Source organism: Fragaria vesca, linkage group LG6 (genome assembly GCF_000184155.1).
Source record: "Fragaria vesca subsp. vesca linkage group LG6, FraVesHawaii_1.0, whole genome shotgun sequence".
NCBI lineage: Eukaryota > Viridiplantae > Streptophyta > Magnoliopsida > Rosales > Rosaceae > Fragaria > Fragaria vesca.
In genome coordinates this window covers 24,424,974-24,447,879 of record NC_020496.1, presented here as the reverse complement: position 1 = coordinate 24,447,879, position 22,906 = coordinate 24,424,974, and the positions used below count along the sequence as shown (strand labels likewise).

The window sequence follows — 22,906 nt, the reverse complement described above, 5'->3', positions numbered from 1 at the left end:
AATGTGATCCTTGATTGTGCCTACCGCGCAACTTTTTCGGTAACTCCTTTTAATATGACCAGGTAAGGAGGGTTAAGATTTCGGTGGAGCAATGCTTGCTTTCAACCTTTCTCTTATTCGATCGTTGCCTTTGGCCATCGCATTAATTGGATGAGCCTAGTTGGGTTGAACGAGTAACCTTGATGGTACAAGGATTAAATTTCTAATCTAATTTACACCCTTTCAAAAAATAATAATTTTGACCACCTTCTTGAATAAACAATGATTGGGCCTTGGTATTAAAACAAACCTTGACACAACAGTTGCGGGCCCAAATTAGACTTGGCCCTGGGTAAATGGGTGAGCCCGAATCTTCTGAATACAAAGATTGTGCTCTCTGAACAAAACGAGGTTGAGGACTCCAACTACTCGATCTGGCTGACCGAGGTTCGTCGAGTGCGGTCGCGGCGGTCTGTGGTGACGGTGCGGCGTTTTGAAGGCGGGAATCCGGCTGAGATTGATGGAGCTGCCTTCTGATGAGCGACGCCGAGGCAGTATGGAGGTTAGAGCAGCTGCGATCTGATCTGAGGCTCGACGGCGCCGGACGGTGATTCTCGTCGGCGACTGCGCGGCGGTACTCCGGTGATGGACTACGGTCTGAATCGATCTTCGGAGCTGAGTTCGTCGCCACTTCCTGCTTAGAGACAAATCTGAAATTTCAGAAGACAATGAAATTCCAAACTAATCAGGTAAGGTTACTGAAGAACAAAACTGTTCTTGATATGGTAATGCCGTAATGGGTATTTAAGAACAGAAACGGGTTGTTCTTAGGTATTGGGTATTGTCGAACAAAAAATTGTTCTTGGTAATTTCTGGGTAAGAGTTTTGCTCAATCTTTGAGCAAAAAATTTGGGGGTAATGGGCAATCACAATTAGATATGATCTGGGTATGGGTATGAACTCGTGCTTGATCTTCAACCTAGAGTTTGGTGTGATCTGGGTACTGGGTAAGGTGAAGAAATAAAGTTCTTCTCTTGGTATTTTGGCAGCGGAATATGGGATTGGTATGGGTAAATCTAGAATTCTAGATATGGGTATCGGTCTCAAGAGCAGAACGCTCTGATACCATGTCAAGAATAGGTATGGTATAATTCCAAGATATATTCTTCTCCAAATTGGAGGATATTTATACTAATACAGATTAACCTATAGCTAGGTATGAAAGGGGAATACAATAGTAGAGCTATGTATGAAAGATAAAGACTATAAGTCATACAATGCAACTACATAAATGCAGTAGAAATCTTGTCCGTAAGAGTAGTCCAGATTTGCTGCTTCTACTACTGTAGGTGTGTTGAATGAAGCAGCTCACTTAACACTTGGGACCTGTAGGTGCATGTTAACTACCAGGGTGCTAATCAAAGGCAAAAGTTGATAACAATAGGATCACTCGTACGGTTAGACATACGGTTAAGATTTTAAAATAGAGTATAGGATGAAGGTTTTTGTTCTAAAGTGTACATTACCAACCAGGTCTGTTGGCACAACACAAGTCATGGACTCTGAGAGAGCTTCCACTCATCACCATGGAAGGAATGCTTGAAAATTAAACAAGCACAACCCTCTAGCTACATTTCTGCATTCCAAGGAAGAAGTCATGTCAGTTACAAGTAAGATCACAAATTCATGTGTTTCTTTTTTTTCTTTCTTGTGTTAAAATGTGAAAATGAAGAACATACTTTTCATAGACAGCTTCTGATGTCTTGTAAGTTTTCTTTCCAGTTGTCAGCAGCTTGATCTTCGCAAACAAGAGGAAGGCAATGCAACTCTTCCCAAAAAGATTGACGATAGTCTGGAATGAGTGGGAGCTCCGGGTTATGGTACTAATCAGCCTTTGCCTCCAAGTAGTCCTCATTCTGATTGGCAACTGGAGAAAACATTCAACCAGTAACAAACTCAGAATTGTTTTGTGGCTCGCTTACTTGTCGGCGGACTCAGTTGCATCGGTTTCACTTGGCATACTCTGCAACAGCGAAGAAGACCCTGAAGGTGATTCTCAACACCCAAACAGCTTTATAATAACAGCATTTTGGGCACCCTTTCTTCTGTTGCATCTTGGTGGCCCAGATACTATTACTGCTTACTCATTAGAAGACAATGAGTTGTGGCTGAGGCACTTGCTTGGGCTAGTTGTCCAGGTGTCTGTAGCTGTTTATGTCTTCCTCAGAGCATGGTCTAGTAAAATGTTGAATTTTTTGGCAATACCAATCTTCATAGTTGGTGTTATAAAGTTTGGGGAGAGGACTTGGGTTCTAAGATCTGCGAGCAGTGAGCATTTTAGAGATTCTATGCTCCAGGATCCTGACCCAGGTCCCAATTATGCTAGATACATGGAAGAATACAGTTCAAAGAGATCTGAGGGCTTCAGGGTTGAACTAGGGACATTCGTTGAAGCTCCCCTAGTTGGTAATCACTTGGATCCTGCTGCAGCCATCGACAGTAATCAAAATGCTTCAAGTTTAAGCAGAGCCTACAAGTTCTCAGAAACTTTTAAACGGCTATGTGCTGATCTCATACTCAGCTTCCATGACATAGTAAATAGCCAATCCTTCTTCCAAACTAGAAGCTCTGAGGAAGCTTTTGAAGTTATTGAGTTTGAGCTGGGTTTCTTATATGATGTGTTTTATACTAAAGCAGTCCTGGTTTACTCTGGTCTTGGTAGAATTCTTCGCTGCATCACTCTCATTTTAACAGTTGTTGTATTTGTAGCCTTCCTTCTTGAAAAGAAGCAAGCATTCAAGGGAGTGGATGTAATAATCACCTATATATTGTTGGGAGGAGCTATCATCCTAGAAATGTATTCTGTAGTCCTACTGCTTTCCTCAGACTGGACAAGGCTATGGCTCAGTAGGCACCACAATGTGGCAGTGAGTCTCTTGTACAGACTCGTTTCGTCAATCCCATTGGTTAAGAACAAGAGCTGGTCTAATACAATAGCACAATACAATCTAATAACATTTTGTCTTAAAGCTAGGCCAGCAAATTGTACTTTTCTCAAGAAGGATTTCTTCCTGAATCGGTTGTTAGAGAGGTACAGGTACAGAGACTTGAAGGGTGTTTCCAAAGAGTTGAAGAATATGATATTTGAGCAGCTACAACAGAAATCAAGAAGTGCTTCCAATTTCGTGGCTTGCAAACAATTGTGTGCTCGAAGAGGTGACTGGGTGCTTGAAAACGAAGGTTGTCTTGACAAACTTGGCTGGAGCATTGATGAAGTTGAGTTTGACCAAAGCATCCTTCTCTGGCATATTGCAACAGATATCTGTTATCATTTTGATCTAAACAGAAACTTAAACCCTGATAGTAACACAAACTGTGAAGCCAGCAAGCTGTTATCCAACTACATGTTGTATCTTCTAGTGATGTGCCCCTTCATGCTACCCAACGGGATTGGATTGATAAGGTTTAGGGACACTTGTGCTGAGGCTGAAGAATTTTTCAAAGAAAAAAAGATAATGAAATCAGAGACAAAGGAAGCTTGCACAAAGCTTTATAACGTGTGTACAGACATCCTTCCATCCAAAGTGAAGGGAGACAGAAGCAAGTCGGTTCTGTTTGATGCATGCCGGCTTGCTAAAGCTTTGCAGTCACTTAAAACAGAGGAAAATTGGTATAATCAGAAGTGGGAGTTGATGAGTCAAGTTTGGGTGGAAATGCTCTCTTACGCGGCCAATCAGTGTCGATGGGGTGATCATGCTCAGCAGCTCAGGCGAGGAGGAGAACTTCTTACTCATGTCTGGCTTCTTATGGCACATCTTGGTTTAACTGAACAGTTCCAAATTTCTGAGGGCCATGTTAGGGCAAAATTGGTTGTGGAGTAAACAACTATGCTATACTAACTAGTACTACTTGCATTGAACTTTTGAAATCCTGTGTAAGAAATAAAAATAGCTTGGTGTGTGGTATTATCTCTACGCATGTATATTAGTTTGTAGGTGTTCACAGAGTTTAGAATTCCTAAGAGGGAGATTGAAAGAGAGTTTTCTTAGACTCCCTATGCTCATCCTTATTCAACACCCTCCACAGTCTGCACCTTCACAACCACCACCACCGTAGCTGCTCCACTTCCTCTGCCTCGAACCAAATTATTCTATTGTTTTGGCGGTGATGCCACTTGATAAGAAAATTAAAAAAACTTCTCACAGTTTTTTCCCAGAACTGCGATGTCATGACTCATGATTTCCCCAAAGGCTTTTGTGTCATGAATCAATGTGATGCTCAATTCTCATAATTCATAAACAAAGGAGTAGCACCTAATTTTCTATTGACTAGTATTATATAAAATTATAAAAGTTAGGTGGATTATCCTATTGAATATAATGGTCAACTGATAACTGCTTACACTCTTTACAGTGGAGTCCACAGCACATGGCACAGTGAGCGAAGCCAACAGCATTCACGTTGTCTCTTTACGGTGGAGTCCACAGCACATGGCACAGTGGGCGAAGCAGCATTCACATTGTTGATGATTGACCTCCCTGCAAACTCAATCTTCAAAGATTTTCAATCGTCCAGGAACCTAAGTTATTTCACAGTAAAGAAAAAAAGACCAAACAAACACACGACTCCATGAGTTCTTTCCACATACACTAGGATTGATTGTCCTGTACCTTTGTCCAATCTGTCTTCTGTATATTCAAAGCTGCTGAGACAACTATGGAAGGGAACGATGCTGAAATAGGAGGTGATCAACCATTTGAACCTGCCATGGTGATGGATTTGAACTTGAACAACAGAGTACATCCAGGTTCGGCCTATTTTGATAAAGTTCTGATCATGGTCAGTTCTGCATACCACAAGGAGAGAGCAACTAATTCCTCGGCATTCATTGATTCCATTCTACATAATGCTCATTTTTTCTTATTATTTGCTCTCTACCTTGTTTGCCGTTATGCAAATCAAATCTCACTGTGTCAAGGGCTCCTCTGTCTCGCTCTTACCCCACTCTTCCTCTACTTCTATATCAATCACGCACCATTTATGTTCTTAGAGGAAGACATCAAGTGGATTCGAAGAGAGTCGAGGCTACTGAACGCTATTTCAACAGATGCAGACAGAGTTATGTACTTTAGCAATGTTATGGCAGCAAAAGCACATAAGGTCTGGGGTTTCAACACATACCGAAGTGGAGGACCTGTAAAAGGTCTGGATATAACTGAGGCAGAATGGTTGGACGAAGCCAAATCCGTGGTTCTAAGAGCAAGAGCTTTAGTTGCAAACTTTGAGGAGCAAAGGGTCAGAAGAAACTCCCATATCCGCACCAACAGAATAACTTTTGGTATGGTCAGTGAGAAGTTCCAACAGATAGAAGAGCTTTTCATTCAGACTAAGCGGATTAAGCAGGATGTAAGTGATAGCATTAAAACGGTACAGGGGATTAACATGTGCAAATCACTGGAGAGATCAAGGTCCAATTTCCTACGTTTGCTGGACAGACCTCTAGATCTGCATGGAGACGATCAACAAAGATGGGTGAGATCCAGAGGTAGAGTTGCCACTGCCGCAGCTTCGACTTCAGTTCTAGTTGAGAAGATAAACCGACTGAAAGCTCAAAATCCGGGTTTGATGCGTGACAAAACTGGAGAGCAAATGCATTCAATAAATCTACAACTGCTGCTACTGCATCCTTTCCTGAAAGATATAGAAGGAATTCGATTTGAAAGTGAAATTGAAGAGGCCTGGGTGGAGGAAGTGGAAGAGATTGTGAATGAAGCGCATCCTGTCATTGACAACTTCTTACAGAGACCAGTATACCGAACTCAGTGGTTATCAGTTATGAGCAACTGGAAGGCAACAAAGAAGCTCAGGAGAGACATAAAGTGCATCGATGCTCGGTTTGCAGAACTTTTGGAGAGGAAGGATGGATATGGCTTCAAATTTATAAGAAGAGATTCATCAAAGCTCGTGTATCAATCCTCATATCAGACCTCAGATGACACATTCATCTCATTTGTGGTAAACAGGATGAGGTTCTACCTCAATCAGGAGTCGGATGTATTAGGTGAAGTACTATATGAAGTCACATCACTATGCAATCAATTGGAAAATATGTATGCACTTGTAGGTGATGCTGGAATAGTTGAAGGCAGATATAATTCCAGAATTGCTTGGTTGGAGCAATCGACAATAATTGCTCAAAGTGCAGAAAAATCCGTAGAGACCTTTATGAAGAGTTCAGACAGTGTATGGAGGAACCATCTATTCAAGACAAGAGCTGGGATAAAGCTTTCTCGTGAGATTGACCGCATCAATCAAATTATCAATCTTTTTGTGAGATGCATGAATGCATATGGCATTGAATTACGGGAAGAGTTGGACTCGGTGGTTGGTTTGGATGAAGATATATGTGCAGTGGTTTCACAACTGACAAGCAACAGCCATCGTGACCCTGTTGTTTCTATTGTGGGGATAGGGGGCATAGGTAAGACAACACTTGCGAAGAAAATATATGGCCATGGAGTTGTTGTGGATCATTTTCCTTGCCGTGCCTGGGTTTATGCAAGTTATGTGTACTCTGATGAAAATGCATTTCTGGAAGATGTAGCAAACCAGGTCTTGAACTCTCTTAAATTTGACAGGCAAGCGAATCAAAATGCATCCTTGATCCAAAAGGTGCATGATATCTTGAAAGAGAATAAGTACCTTTTAGTTGTAGATAATATGTTGTCAATGGAAAGGTGGAATATTCTGAAATCAAAATTGCCAATAATTTCACCTCCTGGAAGCAGAATTCTACTCACCTCACGCATCAACATTTTGGCTAACTCACAAGTCAGCAGTCCTCCCCACCAACTTCGGCTGCGAACCAGAGAAGAGAGCTTGAAGTTGTTTAATCAGATTGTGCACATACGACCAACAGAAAAAATGCTAGCAAAAGAAATTTTAGGTAAATGTGGGGGTTTACCAAAATCCATTTTACATATCGGATACCTAATGTCAGGGAAAGAACAGGTGAGCACCGCTGAGGAGTTAGAAAGCGTGCTTCGGTTCATCACACAGAATGACAGACCATTGTTAGAAAACTTCATCACACAGAATGACAGACCATTGTTAGAAAACTTCACCATCAACTTGCCACCTCATCTGTTGAAGTGTCTGTCTTACTTTAAGCTCTTCCCAAAGGACTTCAAAATCCCGGCAAGGAGACTAATTGCTCTCTGGATTGCAGAAGATTTGGTTGAAGTAACCAAACATAACACAGAAACTTTTGAAGAGGTTGCTTACAAATATCTGTCAGAGTTGATTGACCGGTGCATGATTCAGGTGATTGAGAAAAAGCAGAATGGAGAAGTCAAGACATGTAGCTTGCCGTATGCTCTACAACAACTAACGCCGGAAGATATGAGAGCAGAGAGAGTCACGGATCAGTTGAACAAAAATGATCCAACCTTCAGTCATATTCATGGTGAGCTGAGCTCAAGTTTTCAAGACAGTTACAGACATATCCTCTCCATTCTATCCTTTGATACTCGAGAAGGAAATAAACCTGGAGAAGAAATAGGTACTTTTCTTCGCAAGGGCCTTGCAGGTGGTTTTTTCTTTCAGCTTCAAGTTCTTGATCTTGAACGTGTATTTAGACCAGAACTTCCCAACACCATTGGAAAGTTGAGCAAGTTGAGATATCTGGGTTTGAGGTGGACTTATCTTGAATCACTCCCAGCATCTATTGGCAATTTGCACAACCTCCAAACATTGGATGTGAAGCATACATATGTCCACAGTCTGCCTGGTTCGATATGGAAGCTGCAGAAACTTCGACATTTATACTTGAACCAGAGTCACGGGAGTAAATTTGTCCATCAACAACCTGGAAGGTCCCTGAAAAATCTTCAGACATTGTGGGGCATATTTGTTGACAAGGATAGTCCTTTGAAAGAAGGGCTGGACAAGCTGATCAATCTCAGAAAATTGGGACTGGCATTCCAATTAGATCTATCAGAGCAAAAAGGATTAGCAGATGGGATTGTAAAGCTGAAGCACCTGCAATCTTTACGAATGAGATCAATTGGTGAAATGGGTGAACCCAATGATCTAATAGACATGCCTTTGTCAGACCTTGAGAATCTTGTCACTCTAAATTTGTTTGGAAAGCTAGGCCCTTCCAACCCCATCATAGATACATTCCCCGAAAGCCTCACTGATCTTACATTGTCAGCCACTTCTCTCTCACATGATCCAATGCCAAAGTTGGAGAAGCTCCCCAACCTGAAAGTGGTCTGTTTTTACTCCAATTCTTATACAGGTAGAGAGATGACTTGCTCCATGTTAGGCTTTCCTAAGCTCGTGGTCTTAAAGTTGTGGAAGCTCGAACAACTAGAAGACTGGGTTGTGGAGGACAATGCAATGCAAAATCTGAGGGAGTTGGAGATTAGATCCTGCAAGAAATTGAATGTCCCAGGTGGGTTGAAGCACTTGAAGACCCTCACTGAATTTAAATTGACTAATATGCCAAAACAATTCGCTGCAACCATTGCAAAAACTAAGGGGCAACTATGGGATGACCTTGTCCATTCCCCTACAGTCATTGCAGTTAACTGGGAGGACTCGACTGATAAATCATAGGCTTCCATTCATGTAAGAATTATACATCTTTAGTCGTTTATCTATTTTCTGTAGCTTCATTATTATATCCTAGAAGAATTGGTGAAAATAAGATTAAGACTTACCCTGACATTAATTATTTCTCTTCGTACCCCTTTATCCTCGTGTATCAATTAAGACATTGGAGGAAAGTCAGAAAGCCCAAAGAATTAGTGAATTAAATGTTAGAGATAGTATGTGGCCTATAGCCTTCGTATGTTGCTCAGTCTCTAAAGCTTTACTAGGTATGAAGTAGTTTTGTATGTTTGCTGTGTTTTTATGATCATGGTATGTTGGAGTTTAGCTCTAAACGAGGGATGGTGGATTAGAGTGTGCATTCAATGTCTCTCACTTATATAGTTGCAGTACATCAATGTACATTGCTCGTAGGTGACTTATGCCTTGGCTTTAATATATAGAGGCGAACTTTTGTCACTCTAGGAAGCTACTCGTTTATAGAATACATAAGATTTTGAGATGATCGTTGTGTATTGTCAGTATTGCATCCCAATGCATTCTGTTATAAGACTTGCTTCCTTTATACTTCCTCCAACTACTGGTTAAACCTGAACTTGTTATTGTGATTCTAGGTAACAAGATGGAGTTGAGGCACAGGAGATAAAGGAACAGCCATGTTTTGCAACCTTATGGTGATAGTCTAATGTTCCTTCAAACTAAAACTGGGTTTGTCATTAACATTGCATCTGAAGGACGGTTGTGTGATTTGTTGAATTGAGTATCGACATTGCTAAGTTTTATGAAGTTAATTGGAATCATGTCACTACTAGTAACTCAAATGTTTTATGTTACCGATCTAAGGATCAGTTCAGTTTCGAATTTGATAGCGCTGTAAAAAGTAAAACTTCAAATATGTAATTGTGAAACAAGATGTATGCATCGAGCTATGACAAATGAGCTCACTCTAATGCAATATCAGAACATATTCCAGGAAAAGAATTATGTTCTTTCGAATGACTAACCTCTTCAGCAGGTCCAGCAACCTGTCATGTATTGTTGTGTACGAGTATCGCTGCAAATGTTTACCAGAAGCTCCAGCAACGTCTCTCTCGGGCATTTTAGCAAACAGGTTAGCTGCATAAACTGCATTTCTCCCTTTTCTTGAATAAGAAATTTACCCAACCAGAAACATCATAGTAAGAAGGACAACACAAGGAGAAGAACATACAAACAGAAATGGGAGAGGAGGATATGAATCATACGATTATATGAAGAGACGGAAATGATTTCGTCTAGCTATGGCCACTCCAATTGGATTATATGAAAAGACGGAGACGAAACTTTTTATAGCCCTTTTTACGGCCCAAAATAGTTAGAGATGGATACATGGGAGTGAAATCCACACTTTTTATTTTACTGGAAAAATTGTTTAAACAGTGTCTTATCTTTTAGAGAAATAAAATTTTGATATCTCACCTTTTAAAAACTTCAAAACGGTATCTCATGTTCTTATCCCGACGGAAGAATGACGGTTGAATATTTTAAAGATTATTTTCGTCAATTTCTAATTTGTTTTTTTTTCATAAACATTATTCATTTTCTCTCCCTCTATGTTTTTCCTCCTCTCCAGATAAAACATGGATTGAATCGAGTAGTGTTGAAGAACAACATTTTCATTTCCCCCTTTGAACTTAATGTACTTAGGGTGCCCTCCAAAGGCTGGATCGTCATCGGCCATAATCAATTATCGCCGCTTTCGCTATCTGAGTCCGCTGCCGCGGTGCCGCCTGGGGAGCCCAAGCTCAGTCAATAGCCCTTCCACCGTTGCCAACCGTAAACCATAATCCAAATCTAGCAAAGTTTGAAACAGAAGCACAATCTTTGTCCCAAACCCGGAGTGGCCGGCAACCACCGCCGATCCGATCGTCATGATCGTGCACAATCTTTGTCCAGGTCACCATCGACAAACCCAAAAAAAACCATCACCACAATCTTTCAGATCTGAGTTTTCTATCAATGTTGTTATGTTGTTGGAGAAGTGCTATGGGTATTGCCTAGTTATGCCAATGAAGCTAAAGATCGTCACGGTGGTGGAGGCTCTCTCTTAGTGTGAATTGGTTCGACGCATCCGTTTTCATTCCGGTTCATCTGGGTTCCACAACTTGATGGGTATCAGTTTATGGTGTTTGCAAAGGACTCCGAAGCAGAAATCTAGTGGCTTGAATATAACTAATTAAGACTCAATGCATAATAGCATTTTGTGTTGATGCACAATCATATTTGAATCCAAGGCATATGTTGATTTGGGCATGTTTATGCCATTTTCTTCATAGAAAGATTCTCTTTTTCTTTTGATTTAATAATGAGAGAAAGATTAGATGATTGGGTCGAGAATGAGAGGAAAGGAAAAAAACAGAAAAACGGAGAAAAGGGAGAGCAAAGGATCCGACTCATCTGAGGCAAGGAAAGGAAGGGTCGAGGAATAAAGAGAAAAAAAATTGCTTTTATTATTAGAAAAAATAAAATAATTAAATTCAGTTTACCTTATTGTGGTTTAAAGGTGACTTCATGTTAGTCCTTAAACTTTTAATGTCATCAGATTACCCCTGAGCTCTTGTTTTTCTGATAATTTAGCTTCTCAACCCCCAAAAACGTCATCACAAGACATTAAATTTCAACGTCCCAATTAGACGAAGCATGAGTAATAGGAGACGGCAGACAGAAAAACAAGAGCTTATGGGGTAATATGATGAAATTGAAAGTTTAAGGACTAACATGAATTCACCTCTAAACCACAGTGGGGTAAACTAAATTTAATTCAAAATAAAAACACAAGGGTAAATTAGTTATTTTCAGAATAAAAATAACTTTCGTCAGTTTTTTTAACGGAGTTAACTATTCCAAATATCATTATTCAGTCGAGATAAGAACGTGGGATACTGTTTTGAAGTTTTTGAAATGTGGGATACTAAAACATTGCTTCTCTAAAATGTGAGATACTGTTTGGACAATTTTTCCTTTTACAATTCATCCTCTTGGTTTTTTTTTTCTTCTTCTTTTTTGATTAACATGTAACTTGTTTATAGAAAGATATTACACAAGTTTTTACCGATAAAATAAAAGTTATTAAAAATGAAAATAAAGAGTGTAAATTTCAGTTCCTTAAATTATAGCCGTTGTTGTTCAACGGGATGAAGAGTAAGTTCTACAGGAACAAAATTATGGGAGTGAAATTCATACTCTATATTTTACAAATCACATGCGTTTTGTTCTTTTCATTTTTTGGCTAATGTTACTCTAGGTATTTCTTATTCTGTTAGACTTGGGGTTGTTACCATGAGTTGATGCTTTATAAAATCAACCATATTCAAAAAAGAAAATTGTGATAAAATATGGATTGTAAATTCCCCAATTTTCTAAGAATTTGAAGCAAATTGTGTCCATCATAGATTGTCCAAAAAAAAAAAATTGTGTCCATCATAGATTGTCACACTTTGCTAGTTTAGATCCTGTTATAAATCTATGTTTAGGTTCATGAATGCCTACGGGATGTCCTTTAGCTATGAGGATCATTGTAACGCACCTATATATGCTTGCTTGAGGTACGCGTATTACGACCCCCCCCCTCGTTGCAGCAAATTTTAGGATTCAGTTTTGCCAACCAGCAAAAGTGATGGTCATGGATGACCATCCAATCAAAAAAGAGAAAGAGAGAGAGAGATGATTGGATGATCATCTATGACCATTAGTTAACCAGCAAAACTGGATCCCAAATTTTATCAAAATAATATGAATAATGAGCATATGACTTCGCCTTCCAGGTAGGCTGGGTTTCTAAACCCTTAAAAAAAAATGTTCACTAATGAGTTCAAACTAAACAAATGTATATTTGCCATTTTCTATCAGCTTGTTATGCACTCTCTCTGTGATTGACTTGCCAACTCTAAGTCTTATAATTTTCGTTGCCTTTCTAGAAGCTCTAAGGTTTTTACTTTTTAGTCATGATCGATAGATTATTACATCCACACCTCACTTGAGGTTTACCTCATGAGTCTGCCATGGAACTTTGATCAAATGGAAAAACAAATATATTGAGTAGAGCAGCTGCTCAATTTTATTACTGTTCAACAAGATCGATTCTCGTAAACGTCTGTATTACATCCTGCAAAATTATCAAACAAGGCCTTATATAATTAGAGCATCTCCATCATCTGATCCGATGGGATCGATGAAGGTCAACAGCTATTCTTTATGTAAAGGCAAATTCAATATTCATTTTGCAGAAAATAAAGTAACAACATAAAATTGGACGAGAAAGAAAGAATGAAAGCCAGCTACATCCGTCGTACTGATGTGTTGAAGCTAACTTGTTAAAAATCGATGCCTATGTCAAGTGGTATACGCAGTACTGCAACTGACCATCGCCTGTTGACAGTTCTTCGTGTCACCATGATCATGATCAAGGGCCTTATTCTAAGTACTGGCACTGACCATGGCCTCAAAATGTTGTCTAAGGCTGCTTGATACATTTCCGAATGATCCCCATCTAGATATATGATGCGAAAGCAAAGACTCTTTCAGAGAAGCTCCAAATATGATGTTTTTATGCAACTTTTCTTGGAGGTCCTGAGCTTTCCCGAATGATCCCCACCTAAATATATGAGGATAAAGCAAAGAATCTTTCAGAAAGTCTCCAAATGTGGTGTGTTCAAGCAACTTTTCTCTAGAAGTGGCGACAGCGCAACCGGTCTGAACGTGCTAGGTAAAGAGCTAAGCATGCTGCAAGAGTTGAGATGCCCACCAACTAGCTACTAAAATGGTGGTGTCAAGAAGCCTCTTATTTTTCCATACTTTGAACTCTAGTACTCATTGACATCTCTAACCACCTTGTACAAGTATGACTTGGAAACATCCGGACTAACCTCTTTGTAAAGGTTGTTGACGAGTTTCGCCACCTCTCTGTTGCTGCCTAGAGAGTGATGCAGGACTCCATAGTAGTGCAGAAGACCTACATCCTTAGCCGAGTTGATGAGGCTGTCGAGGAAAAACAAATAGGATTTAACTTCTTTTTTTAAGAGAATATAGGATGTAACATCTTGGTTGCAGTTGGGTCACATTTGTTGAATGCAACCATGTTTTGAAACAATATGGCTTTGTGATCAGCAATGTGTGTATACAAGCGATTGTGAGCACTTTCCCCCAACCACAACGGCCGCGGCCGAAAGTGATGTCTAGTGGCCGACGTGTAACGGTGTAATGTCTGTTGTGAACTTGTCTAGCACTTTTCTAATCTTCTCTGTATCGTCTAATTTTATCGGATGTCCTTGAATGGACTACTTTCCCCCATCTTGTTAGGTTTATTTCTTTCTTTCAATGTTTTTTGCAGCACCGCCATCCACTTTTCCCCATCGAGGCCCTCCCGTCGTGCAAAACAGAATATCAGGAAGATCGACACCAACCTCTTTCACCAGTCACTAATACCAACAGAGCTTCCTTGTGATTCAGACATCGAAATCACCACCTCATAACACTCCATGTACGTACTCTTCAGATTTACTTAATATAGTTTTTCATCCTTTATTTTAAAAAAAAATGTTACTCAATTGCTCTCGTTATTTCTTATTATGTTAGACTCTGGATAGTTTCCATGAGTTTATGTTTAATAAAATCAAACATATTTAGGCCAAGCAAGGATGCAAACAACTATCTCTAAAGTCTAAACCCTAGTCGCCCCAGCGACGGGTCCTAAATGGATATTTCTTGTACACCAATTGAGGTCATAAACAAGTAATTTACTTTTTCAAGGAATTAAGTAATAAAATTTTTACTTTTTTGCTACAGATTTATTTGTAAAACAATGAAAATACCGATCATGGTGATTGTAACCTCTCCTCAACATACCAGGTGGATGATTGCATATAATATGTAACGTACCTTCTAGTAATTGTTTAAGCAATACAATCTCTTTTTTTTCCACAAAAATATAGATCAATGTATGGAATGGTGTGCGAATATTATCTCCACTTTTCATCTCTATCTAGAAGCTCGAGGGTTGTTAGGATTGATGCATTTATTACTTCCTCACAGAGTCACATGCCATGGAACTTTTATCATATAGATTATGGAAGAGACCAAATACATTGGGTAGAAGACTGTATAATAGCGATTTTGAAAAGTTTCTATCACATCCTGCCAATAATGATAGAGTAACAAAATAAAATTGGATGAGAAACAAGAAAAAGAAAAAGGCATTAAACACACGAAACAAAATCGAGTTTAGATTTATTAAAGCCAGGAGCTAGCTGCATCCCTCATAGTGATGATGTGAAGAAGCTATTACCTTGATAAAATTCGATTCCTAAATCAAGTAGTATATACAGTACTGCATGTCAATACGAGGAAGATTCATGTTCTCAGTACTGCCACTGACCACGGCCTTCTGTTGGAGGTTCCGAGCATTTCCCAATCCCCACTTGGATATATGACCATAAAGCAAAGCCTCTTTCAGGAAGTCTTTAAATGTGGTGTGTTCATGCAACCTTTCTCTGGCACTGGCGACAGAGGAACCGGTCTGAACGAGTGCTAGGTAAAGAGCTAAGCATGCTGCAAGAGTTGAGATGCCCACCAACCAGCTACTAAAATGGTGGTGTACCAAGAAGCCTCTTATTTTTCCGTACTTGGATCCATAGTACTCATTGACATCTCTAACCACCTTGTACAAGTAGGACTTGGAAACATCCGGACTAACCTCTTTGCAAAGGTTGTTGACGAGTTTCGCCACCTCTCTGTTGCTGCCTAGAGAGTGGTGCAGGACTCCATAGTAGTGCAGAATCCCTACATCCTCAGCCGAGTTGATGAGGCTGTCGAGGAAAAACAAATAGGATGTGACATCTTGGTGGCAGTTGGGGTCACATTTTTCGAATGCAAACATGTTCCGGAACAATGTGCCTCTGTGATCAGCAATGTGTATACGAGGGATTATGAGCACCTTCCCCCAACCCCAAGAGCCGCGGCCGAAAGTGATGTCTAGTGCCTTGCAAGTGCGGTTTGTTGTGAACTTTAGCTTGACTCCTGCCTCCTTGAGCTCTTGTATTGATAGAATCTGCTTGGTACGCTTCCCTCTCCGCGGCACTTGTACTACTGAACGGGTGGAGCAGTCCGGACTGATTCTATAGTGGAAAAGATCAAGAAAGTGCTTGATGCTGCTACTTTGACAATGTTTTGGTGCATAATGGTGCGGTGATATGGTCAGAACATCATCATATCCTCGAAGCAGCGGCTTAAAGAAGCGAAGGGCTAGTGCTTCTAATTCCCAACCTGTAATTGGTTTCTCATGACAAGTGGTGCCTGCTTGGGTCAGCTGAAATAACTTGCGCAATACAAAGAGGGGAAGCTAATTTTCAAGCTTGATCAAGTCTCGGCGCAAGAGTTGGAAGCATCCACCTTTGAATGATGGAGGGTGTGTGCTCAAAGTCGGACTGCAATGAGTCCCTCAACAAACCTATGATGAAGCAACCATCAATCAACATCATCTTTACAAACTCCTTGCTATTAAGCTTGGATTGTTCCGAGTAGCAGCTCCTATCCACCACCTCCAATTCCTCCATTGCCTTCTTCGCATCATTTACCGCCTTTTTCTTCTGCAAGACTGCTACTTCATCATCCAACTGATCGTGGTAGTTTGGTTGAAAGAGGCGCCGAAAGTATGTGTGCTTTAGCTTCTCCATTTCTTGCAGGCTTTCAACGCCGTAATTGTACGGACCAATCGACACAATGCTTGGATCAAACGCCTTCCTGTTCACCTGACGCATGGTGCTAGGAACCCTGTAAATGCAGGTCATAGAGTTGGTACTAGTCTCCCACCCTTGATCTTCAGGATCAAGAATGTCCTCCAGCTCTTCTGTCAATGATGTTCCGCCACCACAAACTTCATGGAAACCTCTTGCTAAGATTTTTGCATCAAATGTGGGAAGAGTAGTACAGGACAAACTTTCATGAAATCTCCTTTTGCAAGTGCTAGTAATCTTTTGCAAGATAAACCATCTGCTTGCAAATATATGGTTCCCCTTCCCCATTCCAATGAGGGATTGAAGAAACTTATTTACTATAATCCCAGAAACTAATGGCACTCTATGTTTAATCGATCTAAGTAACAGGTGAACAACTGCAGGTTGTATAAAACTAATGAAGTCCACTCTTGGCTTACTTGAAGTCTTTCTTTATTAGTGTTAAGCAGCTGGCGGACCAACCGGGAATCTTCATAATTACTAGATTATTAGATTATTTTCCACTATTTCATCCATCTCTGACTCTCTAATAAACGCAACCTCTTCCTTTTTTACACGATGAACCCACATTAACATTCTGAGAAAAGAAAAAAAAAAAGAGGCCCAAAGAGAAACAGAAAAGAAATGCTAAAATGGCAAAACAACAAAAGTGATTAATTGCACCATCAAACTTCACTGCTTCTTTAGCCAACTGGTGCGCCACTTTATTGCTGCTTGTAGGGATTTTCTTCCATTGTGCCGCTTCAAATTCATTCTTCAACAATCGAATCTCATCAAAAATTAGTCCTCCATGCGGAAAGACATCACCTGTACCCAATTTTCTATGTGCCAATTATGTGCCATCAATAAAATTTCGCCACATGGAATTCCACTCACAACACTTTACCAAGTCCAACTCTGTTAAGTTTATTAAATTTGGCTTTTTGCTAAAGGAAAAATAAACTCAGCCTTTTCTTCTCCCTCCAGCCTTTTCTTCTTCTTCCTCTCAACTTCTGCTCAACTTCATCGTCCGTTCCAAAAGTTAATTGGTGCGAATCGGAAGGAGATTTGCACATGGAGAATATGGTGATGATGCGGGTGTTGAGGACGAATTCTTGAGTGAACTAGGTGGATTGGAAGACGATGCGGTGGAGTTTGCCGCCGGTTTCGATGTCGACGCTGTGGTGGCCGCAGGCCTAGGGGAGGGCGCCAATGGCGTCTTTGAGGTGCTGGGAGGTGGGGGCGCATTGCTTTGGAGGAGGGTGAGGGCGACGGAGAGGTTGCCGGAACTGCAGAGGCGGTTGAGGTCTTGGAGTGGGTTGGGTTTGGGTGGAGGGAGAGTACGGAGAGAGGTGGTTTGGGTGTAAGAGAGAGAAAGTGATGGCACATAATTGGCCATTCTCATATTATCATCATCATCCCATCAGTAATGTGCCATCATCATCCCCTATTCCCCTTCTTCCCAATCGAAGCAAAGATGCTATTGCTATCAATATTAAGGCTACTGATGCCATTGTTAATGCTAATATTGCTGCTACCATTCATGCTACCATAACTTCCCCTACTGGTATTAATCCATGAGAATGCTTTGTTGGAACTGCCGTGGCTGTGCCCGGCCGGGTTTCTTTACTCAAGCTACTTTGTATCATTCTCTACTTCAAATGGATCTTTTTTGTTGTTTAGATACGAGAATGAATTATGACCATGCAGTTAATCTGTGCAATAGGCTTCCTTTTTCGAAAAAATTTATAGTTCTTGCTTCGGGTCAAGCCGGTGGCTTGTTTTTATGTTGGAATGAAGTTTATATTTGAATTAAATTCAGTTTACTCCCTTGAGGTTTGGAGGTTTGGGAGTAACTTCATGTTAATCCTTATATTTTTAATTTCATCAGTTTACCTCTCAAACTTTTTAAATTTTCCTCAAGCGTGACCAAATGTCCTGTATTCTGTCCAAATCGGAAGTTAACTGCTGATAATTTTAACCTTAACTGTGAGGCCAGTATCTAGAATTTGGGCAAATCGGACTTTATATGTCCAAATCGGACCTTAACTGCTGATAATTAAAGGTCAATTCAAACGGAATATGAGAATTTGGGCACGGCAGACAGAAATTGAAGAGTTCAAGAGGTAAACTGATGAAAATAAAAATATAGGGACTAACATGAAGTCACCCCCAAATCGCAAGGGGGTAAACTGAATTTAATTCTTTATATTTTAGTGAATGTTCCCTCATCTCGCTACCTTCATTGTTTATGTACTGATTTGGTGTCTGGTGATGTGTTTTATGTTACCTTTGTGTATATGTTCCCTGATAAAGGCCTCCAGACTGAATTTTGGACTCATTTAATTGATTTGTGCCCTCCTGTTAATATTCCCTGGACTGTCATTGGGGATTTTAATAATACCTTAACCCTTACTGAAAAGCAAGGAGGCACCCAACTGCATACAATTCATATGAACCTGTTCATGAATTTTGTTAACGCTTGTGGCTTGATTGATCTCCAACCAAAGGGTAGCTTATTTACTTGGTGGAATAAACAACCACCACCTAACAGTATTTATGAACGTCTAGACCAAGCTCTGCCTAACTCTTCTTGGCTCAATCGTTTCCCCCTTACTGAACTCCCGAACCTTCCAATTTCAGGATATCTTTTCATAACGTTGCTCATACTCGATCAAAATGTTTTAAATTTGAAGCTATGTGGCTACAACATCCTACGTTTCTTAACATTGTTAAACAAGTTTGGAACACTCCTACTCATGGTTCCTCCTTACAGCAATTTCTGACTCATGTTGGTTAATTTCAAGCAGTGGCTTCTACTTGGAATCATAATGTGTTTGGACATTTATTTAAGATTCTGAAAACCTTACATGACCGTTTAGCTTTTATACAGGCTCAGCTAGCTCGACATTGGGACTCGACTTTAAGTCTTCAAGAACAAGATCTAAATAAACGTTTGAATGATGCTTGTATTGCTGAAGAGATATTTTGGGCACAACGAGCACGAACAAACTGGTTACAATTGGGACAAGAACACCAAGTACTTTCAAACCCAAGCTCTCATTCGTAGGAATCGTAAACGCATTCTTAAATTGAAAGATGATATTGGTATTTGGCATGATGATCAAAGTGACATAGCTGCTATACTGTTGAAAGCTTTCAAGAAGCGGTTTACTGCCAATGTTCCCATTTCTTCTAACCATGTCAATGAGTTTCTTAGTCTTATTACCCCTTGTGTCACAGCAGAGGATAATAATATGCTTTTAACTACTCCTAGCATGGAAGAGATTCATGAGGCTTTGTTTTCTATTGGTGCCCTTAAAGCACCTGGCCCAGATGGTTTGCACGCTAAGATTTTTCAACATAATTGGAATATTGTTGGTCCTTCTCTTGTTTTTTTTTTTTTTTTTTTTTGTAGGATATCAACGACGGTATGCTCAAAGGCTTTCCAGACCCAGAGACTAATCCGTGCCGAGAGATCATATCAGAACGCTTCCTCCCCCCTGGCCACCAAAAATAAATTGGGATTTAACTCTAATTAACGTCGGCTGGGATTCGAACTTGGGTATGGGGGTTCCACACCTAGACTCTTACCAACTCGACCATCTGTGGTGGTTCTTCTCTTGTTAATTTAGTTTAAGATTTCTTTGTAAATAATTCTAGTCTTCTTACTCTGAACAATACTAACATTGTGTTAATCCCGAAAGTTGACACTCCAGAAACAGTGAATCATTTTCGCCCCATTAGCCTCTGTAATGTTATGTACAAAATTATTTCCAAAATCATTGTGAATAGATTGCGACCTCTTTTGGACAAGTGCATAGCTTTGAATCAAGGCACCTTTGTACCTAGAAGATGTATATTTGAAAACATTCTCATTGCTCATGAACTTTTCAATTCTTTCAATAAGAAGAAATCTAAACTTGGTTCTGTTGCCATCAAGATTGATTTAGAAAAGGCTTACGACTTCTTAAACTGGGATTATATTAAATATTGCCTTACTCGCTTTGGTTTTCATGATCGCTAGACCAATATTATTATGAATTGCATCACTTCGGTATCTTTCTCTTTACTGGTCAATGGTAAGCCTTATGGTAATTTTATTCCTTCCTGCGGTATTCGTCAAGGTGACCCTCTATCTCCTTATCTATTTATATCCTTTGTATGGAACCTCTTATTCGACATTTTAATTTATTTGCTTCTACTTCTAAATCTCAAGTTGGTTTATTTATCTTCTCCGCATGGTTTTCGAATTTCAAATTTAGTTTTTGCTGATGACTGTCTTCTGTTTGCAAAAGTTAATGGGAACTGCTGCTAAAAATATCAAGAATACTCTAAACTTGTTTTCTTTAACTTCTGGTCAACAAATAAATTTTCACAAGTCAACTTGTTATTTTTCTAATAATGTTTCTCGTCTTCTTAAAGATGATTTCTATGCTATTTTAGGGATCCTCATAAGTCCTCTAATGGGAAGTATTTGAGTATTAATAATATTGTTTTTTGGAAGGACCCTGTGAACTCAGCTGAACTGCTTGCTAAAATTCAGAAGAAACTGGCAGGTTGGAAAGCTGGAACTTTTTCTCGTGCTGGGAAACTTACCCTCCTTAAAGCTAATCTTTCAAGCCTTCCTAACCATGTTCTTTCTTGCTTCAAATGTTCTTCAAAAATTGTTAATAAGCTGGATAGTGAATGTTGTAAGTTCTTCTAGGGTCCTAATTTAGGAAATCATCCTATTGATGGGTCCCAGGTTTGTTCCCTTAAAACTCATGTCGGTTTAGGGGTACGATCTGTGACTGTCTTTAATAATGTTGCTATTTGCAAACTTCCTTGGAAAATTATTACTCAACCCAACAATTGGTGGGTTTAAATTGTTACTCGTAAATACCTTCGTGTGTCAACTTCGTTTACTGCTACCAAGGAAGCTTCTAACTCTGTGGCATGGAAGGGAATTCTTGATGCTAGGCCTCTTCTTTTGCAGGGAATGCGTTGGATTTTAGGAAATGGTGGAGATATTGATTTTTGGTTATTTAATTGGTGTTTTCCTCCCACCCCCCAAATTTAGTTCCTGACCATTTGAAATCTCAGGTAAATTGGACCTCAATGTTGCTCATTTTATCTCTAATGGAACTTGGGATCTTTCTTCAATTACTCATTTAATGGATCATGATAAGTTAAAGGCTATTACTTCTACTACCATTCTCATTATTAATAGGCCAGATGAATTTATTTGGGGCCTTATTGGTTCTGGCAAGCTTTTTATCAAATCAACTACTGATTTGCATTTCGCTAATTTTCAGAATCATCGTTATGATAAACTACTGAACACAATGTGGAAACTTTCTCTACCACCAAAAGTTAAACTTTTCTCTTGGTTATTAATTTGTGAACGACTCAAAGTTAGACAAAGATTGCATTACTTTTCTCCGGATATCCCTAGTACTTGCCCTCTTTGTAACAATGCAGAGGAATCCCTTGAACATCTCTTTGTTCAGTGCCCTCTCTCTAGGCATGCATGGAACCTTTCCCATCTCCCCTTACCAATTTTATCTCCTAATTCTTCCTTTATAGCTTGGCTTAACTCTATTCGTTCATCCCAACCTTTCAACTTAGATAAAATTTTCAACCTCTGTGATAGTATTTGGAAGTCTCGAAATGCTGTTATCTTCCGAAATTTCGCTTTCATCCCAAGCCAAGTTACCCATCGCGCTGCTATCTTATATCAACAATATCTCGCTGCCAATCCTCCTCCTCCCCTTAAACGTTTCAACCCGTCTACCACCATCAAATGGAATCCTCCCCCTCCAAATGCAGTCAAACTTAATTTTGATGGATATGTTCGTCCCTCTCAAAGAGCGGTAGCTGGTTTTGTAGTTCGGAACCATTTGGGTCACCCCCTCATTGCGGTCTCCAAAAATCTTAGGTTCTCTGATGTGCATGCTCTCTTCTGAAGCTAAAGCTCTCCGTCAACCATTACATCACAACCAGTATTTATTGAAGGCAACTCCAAAGTTCTTCTGGATGTTCTTCTTGGCAAAGCTCAATGCCTATGGCGGATCAAATCCTTAGTTGTTGATATCCATCATCTCTGCAGGAACTTTGACTCTGTTTTCTTTAAGCGTGTTTGGAGAGACCAAAATTTCATGGCAGATTCTTTAGCTCTTCTAGGACAATGTTCATGATGTAATGTGTTGGTCCTCCCAGCTTCCAGCCTCAGTCTACTCTGCCTTCCGCTTTGATCATTGTGGTGGTGATTGTAGCAGAGGCTTTCTTTGTAATCTTGTTTTTTATTATATTTTCTAATCGAAAAAAAAAAAAAAAATTGGACCAATAGAAATATGCTCATTTAATTCTTCATAATCAGCTTCACATCGAGATAATAATGTATCTCGAAAAGAATGAAAAATTCTAATATACATATTTGTATATCATATAAACTAAGTATATACGTTGTTATCATTGTTTGAAGAATGTAATGCAAGTGATCATTTACCCCCTAAAATGCTGTTTATATGTCTTACATAGAAGTGAGTGGACCACTTTTTCCGATTAGTATACCATACATA

General features: G+C 39.7%; 3 protein-coding genes across 3 annotated transcripts; 2 read left to right on the top strand and 1 right to left on the bottom strand.

Annotated features, from left to right (window-relative positions):
• The first annotated feature begins 220 nt into the window (after positions 1–220).
• Positions 221–3,952, top strand: LOC101298623. Its single transcript, XM_004303642.1, has 3 exons — positions 221–728; positions 1,513–1,649; positions 1,762–3,952. Exons 2-3 carry the CDS (start codon positions 1,637–1,639, stop codon positions 3,858–3,860), a joined length of 2,112 nt encoding a protein of 703 aa, XP_004303690.1. The 5' UTR covers positions 221–728; positions 1,513–1,636; the 3' UTR covers positions 3,861–3,952.
• Positions 3,953–6,940: 2,988 nt separating this feature from the next.
• On the top strand, positions 6,941–9,562 carry LOC101298338 (probable disease resistance protein RF9-like). Its single transcript, XM_004303641.1, has 2 exons — positions 6,941–8,613; positions 9,210–9,562. Exon 1 carries the CDS (start codon positions 6,973–6,975, stop codon positions 8,599–8,601), a length of 1,629 nt encoding a protein of 542 aa, XP_004303689.1. The 5' UTR covers positions 6,941–6,972; the 3' UTR covers positions 8,602–8,613; positions 9,210–9,562.
• A 5,373-nt stretch (positions 9,563–14,935) lies between these two features.
• LOC101308994 (UPF0481 protein At3g47200-like) lies at positions 14,936–16,652 on the bottom strand. The gene is made up of 2 exons (XM_004305699.1): positions 16,079–16,652; positions 14,936–15,924 (listed from the first exon to the last, which is right to left on the bottom strand). The coding sequence occupies exons 1-2, from the start codon at positions 16,650–16,652 to the stop codon at positions 14,936–14,938; spliced, it is 1,563 nt and encodes a 520-aa protein (XP_004305747.1).
• Between the last annotated feature and the right edge of the window lie 6,254 nt (positions 16,653–22,906).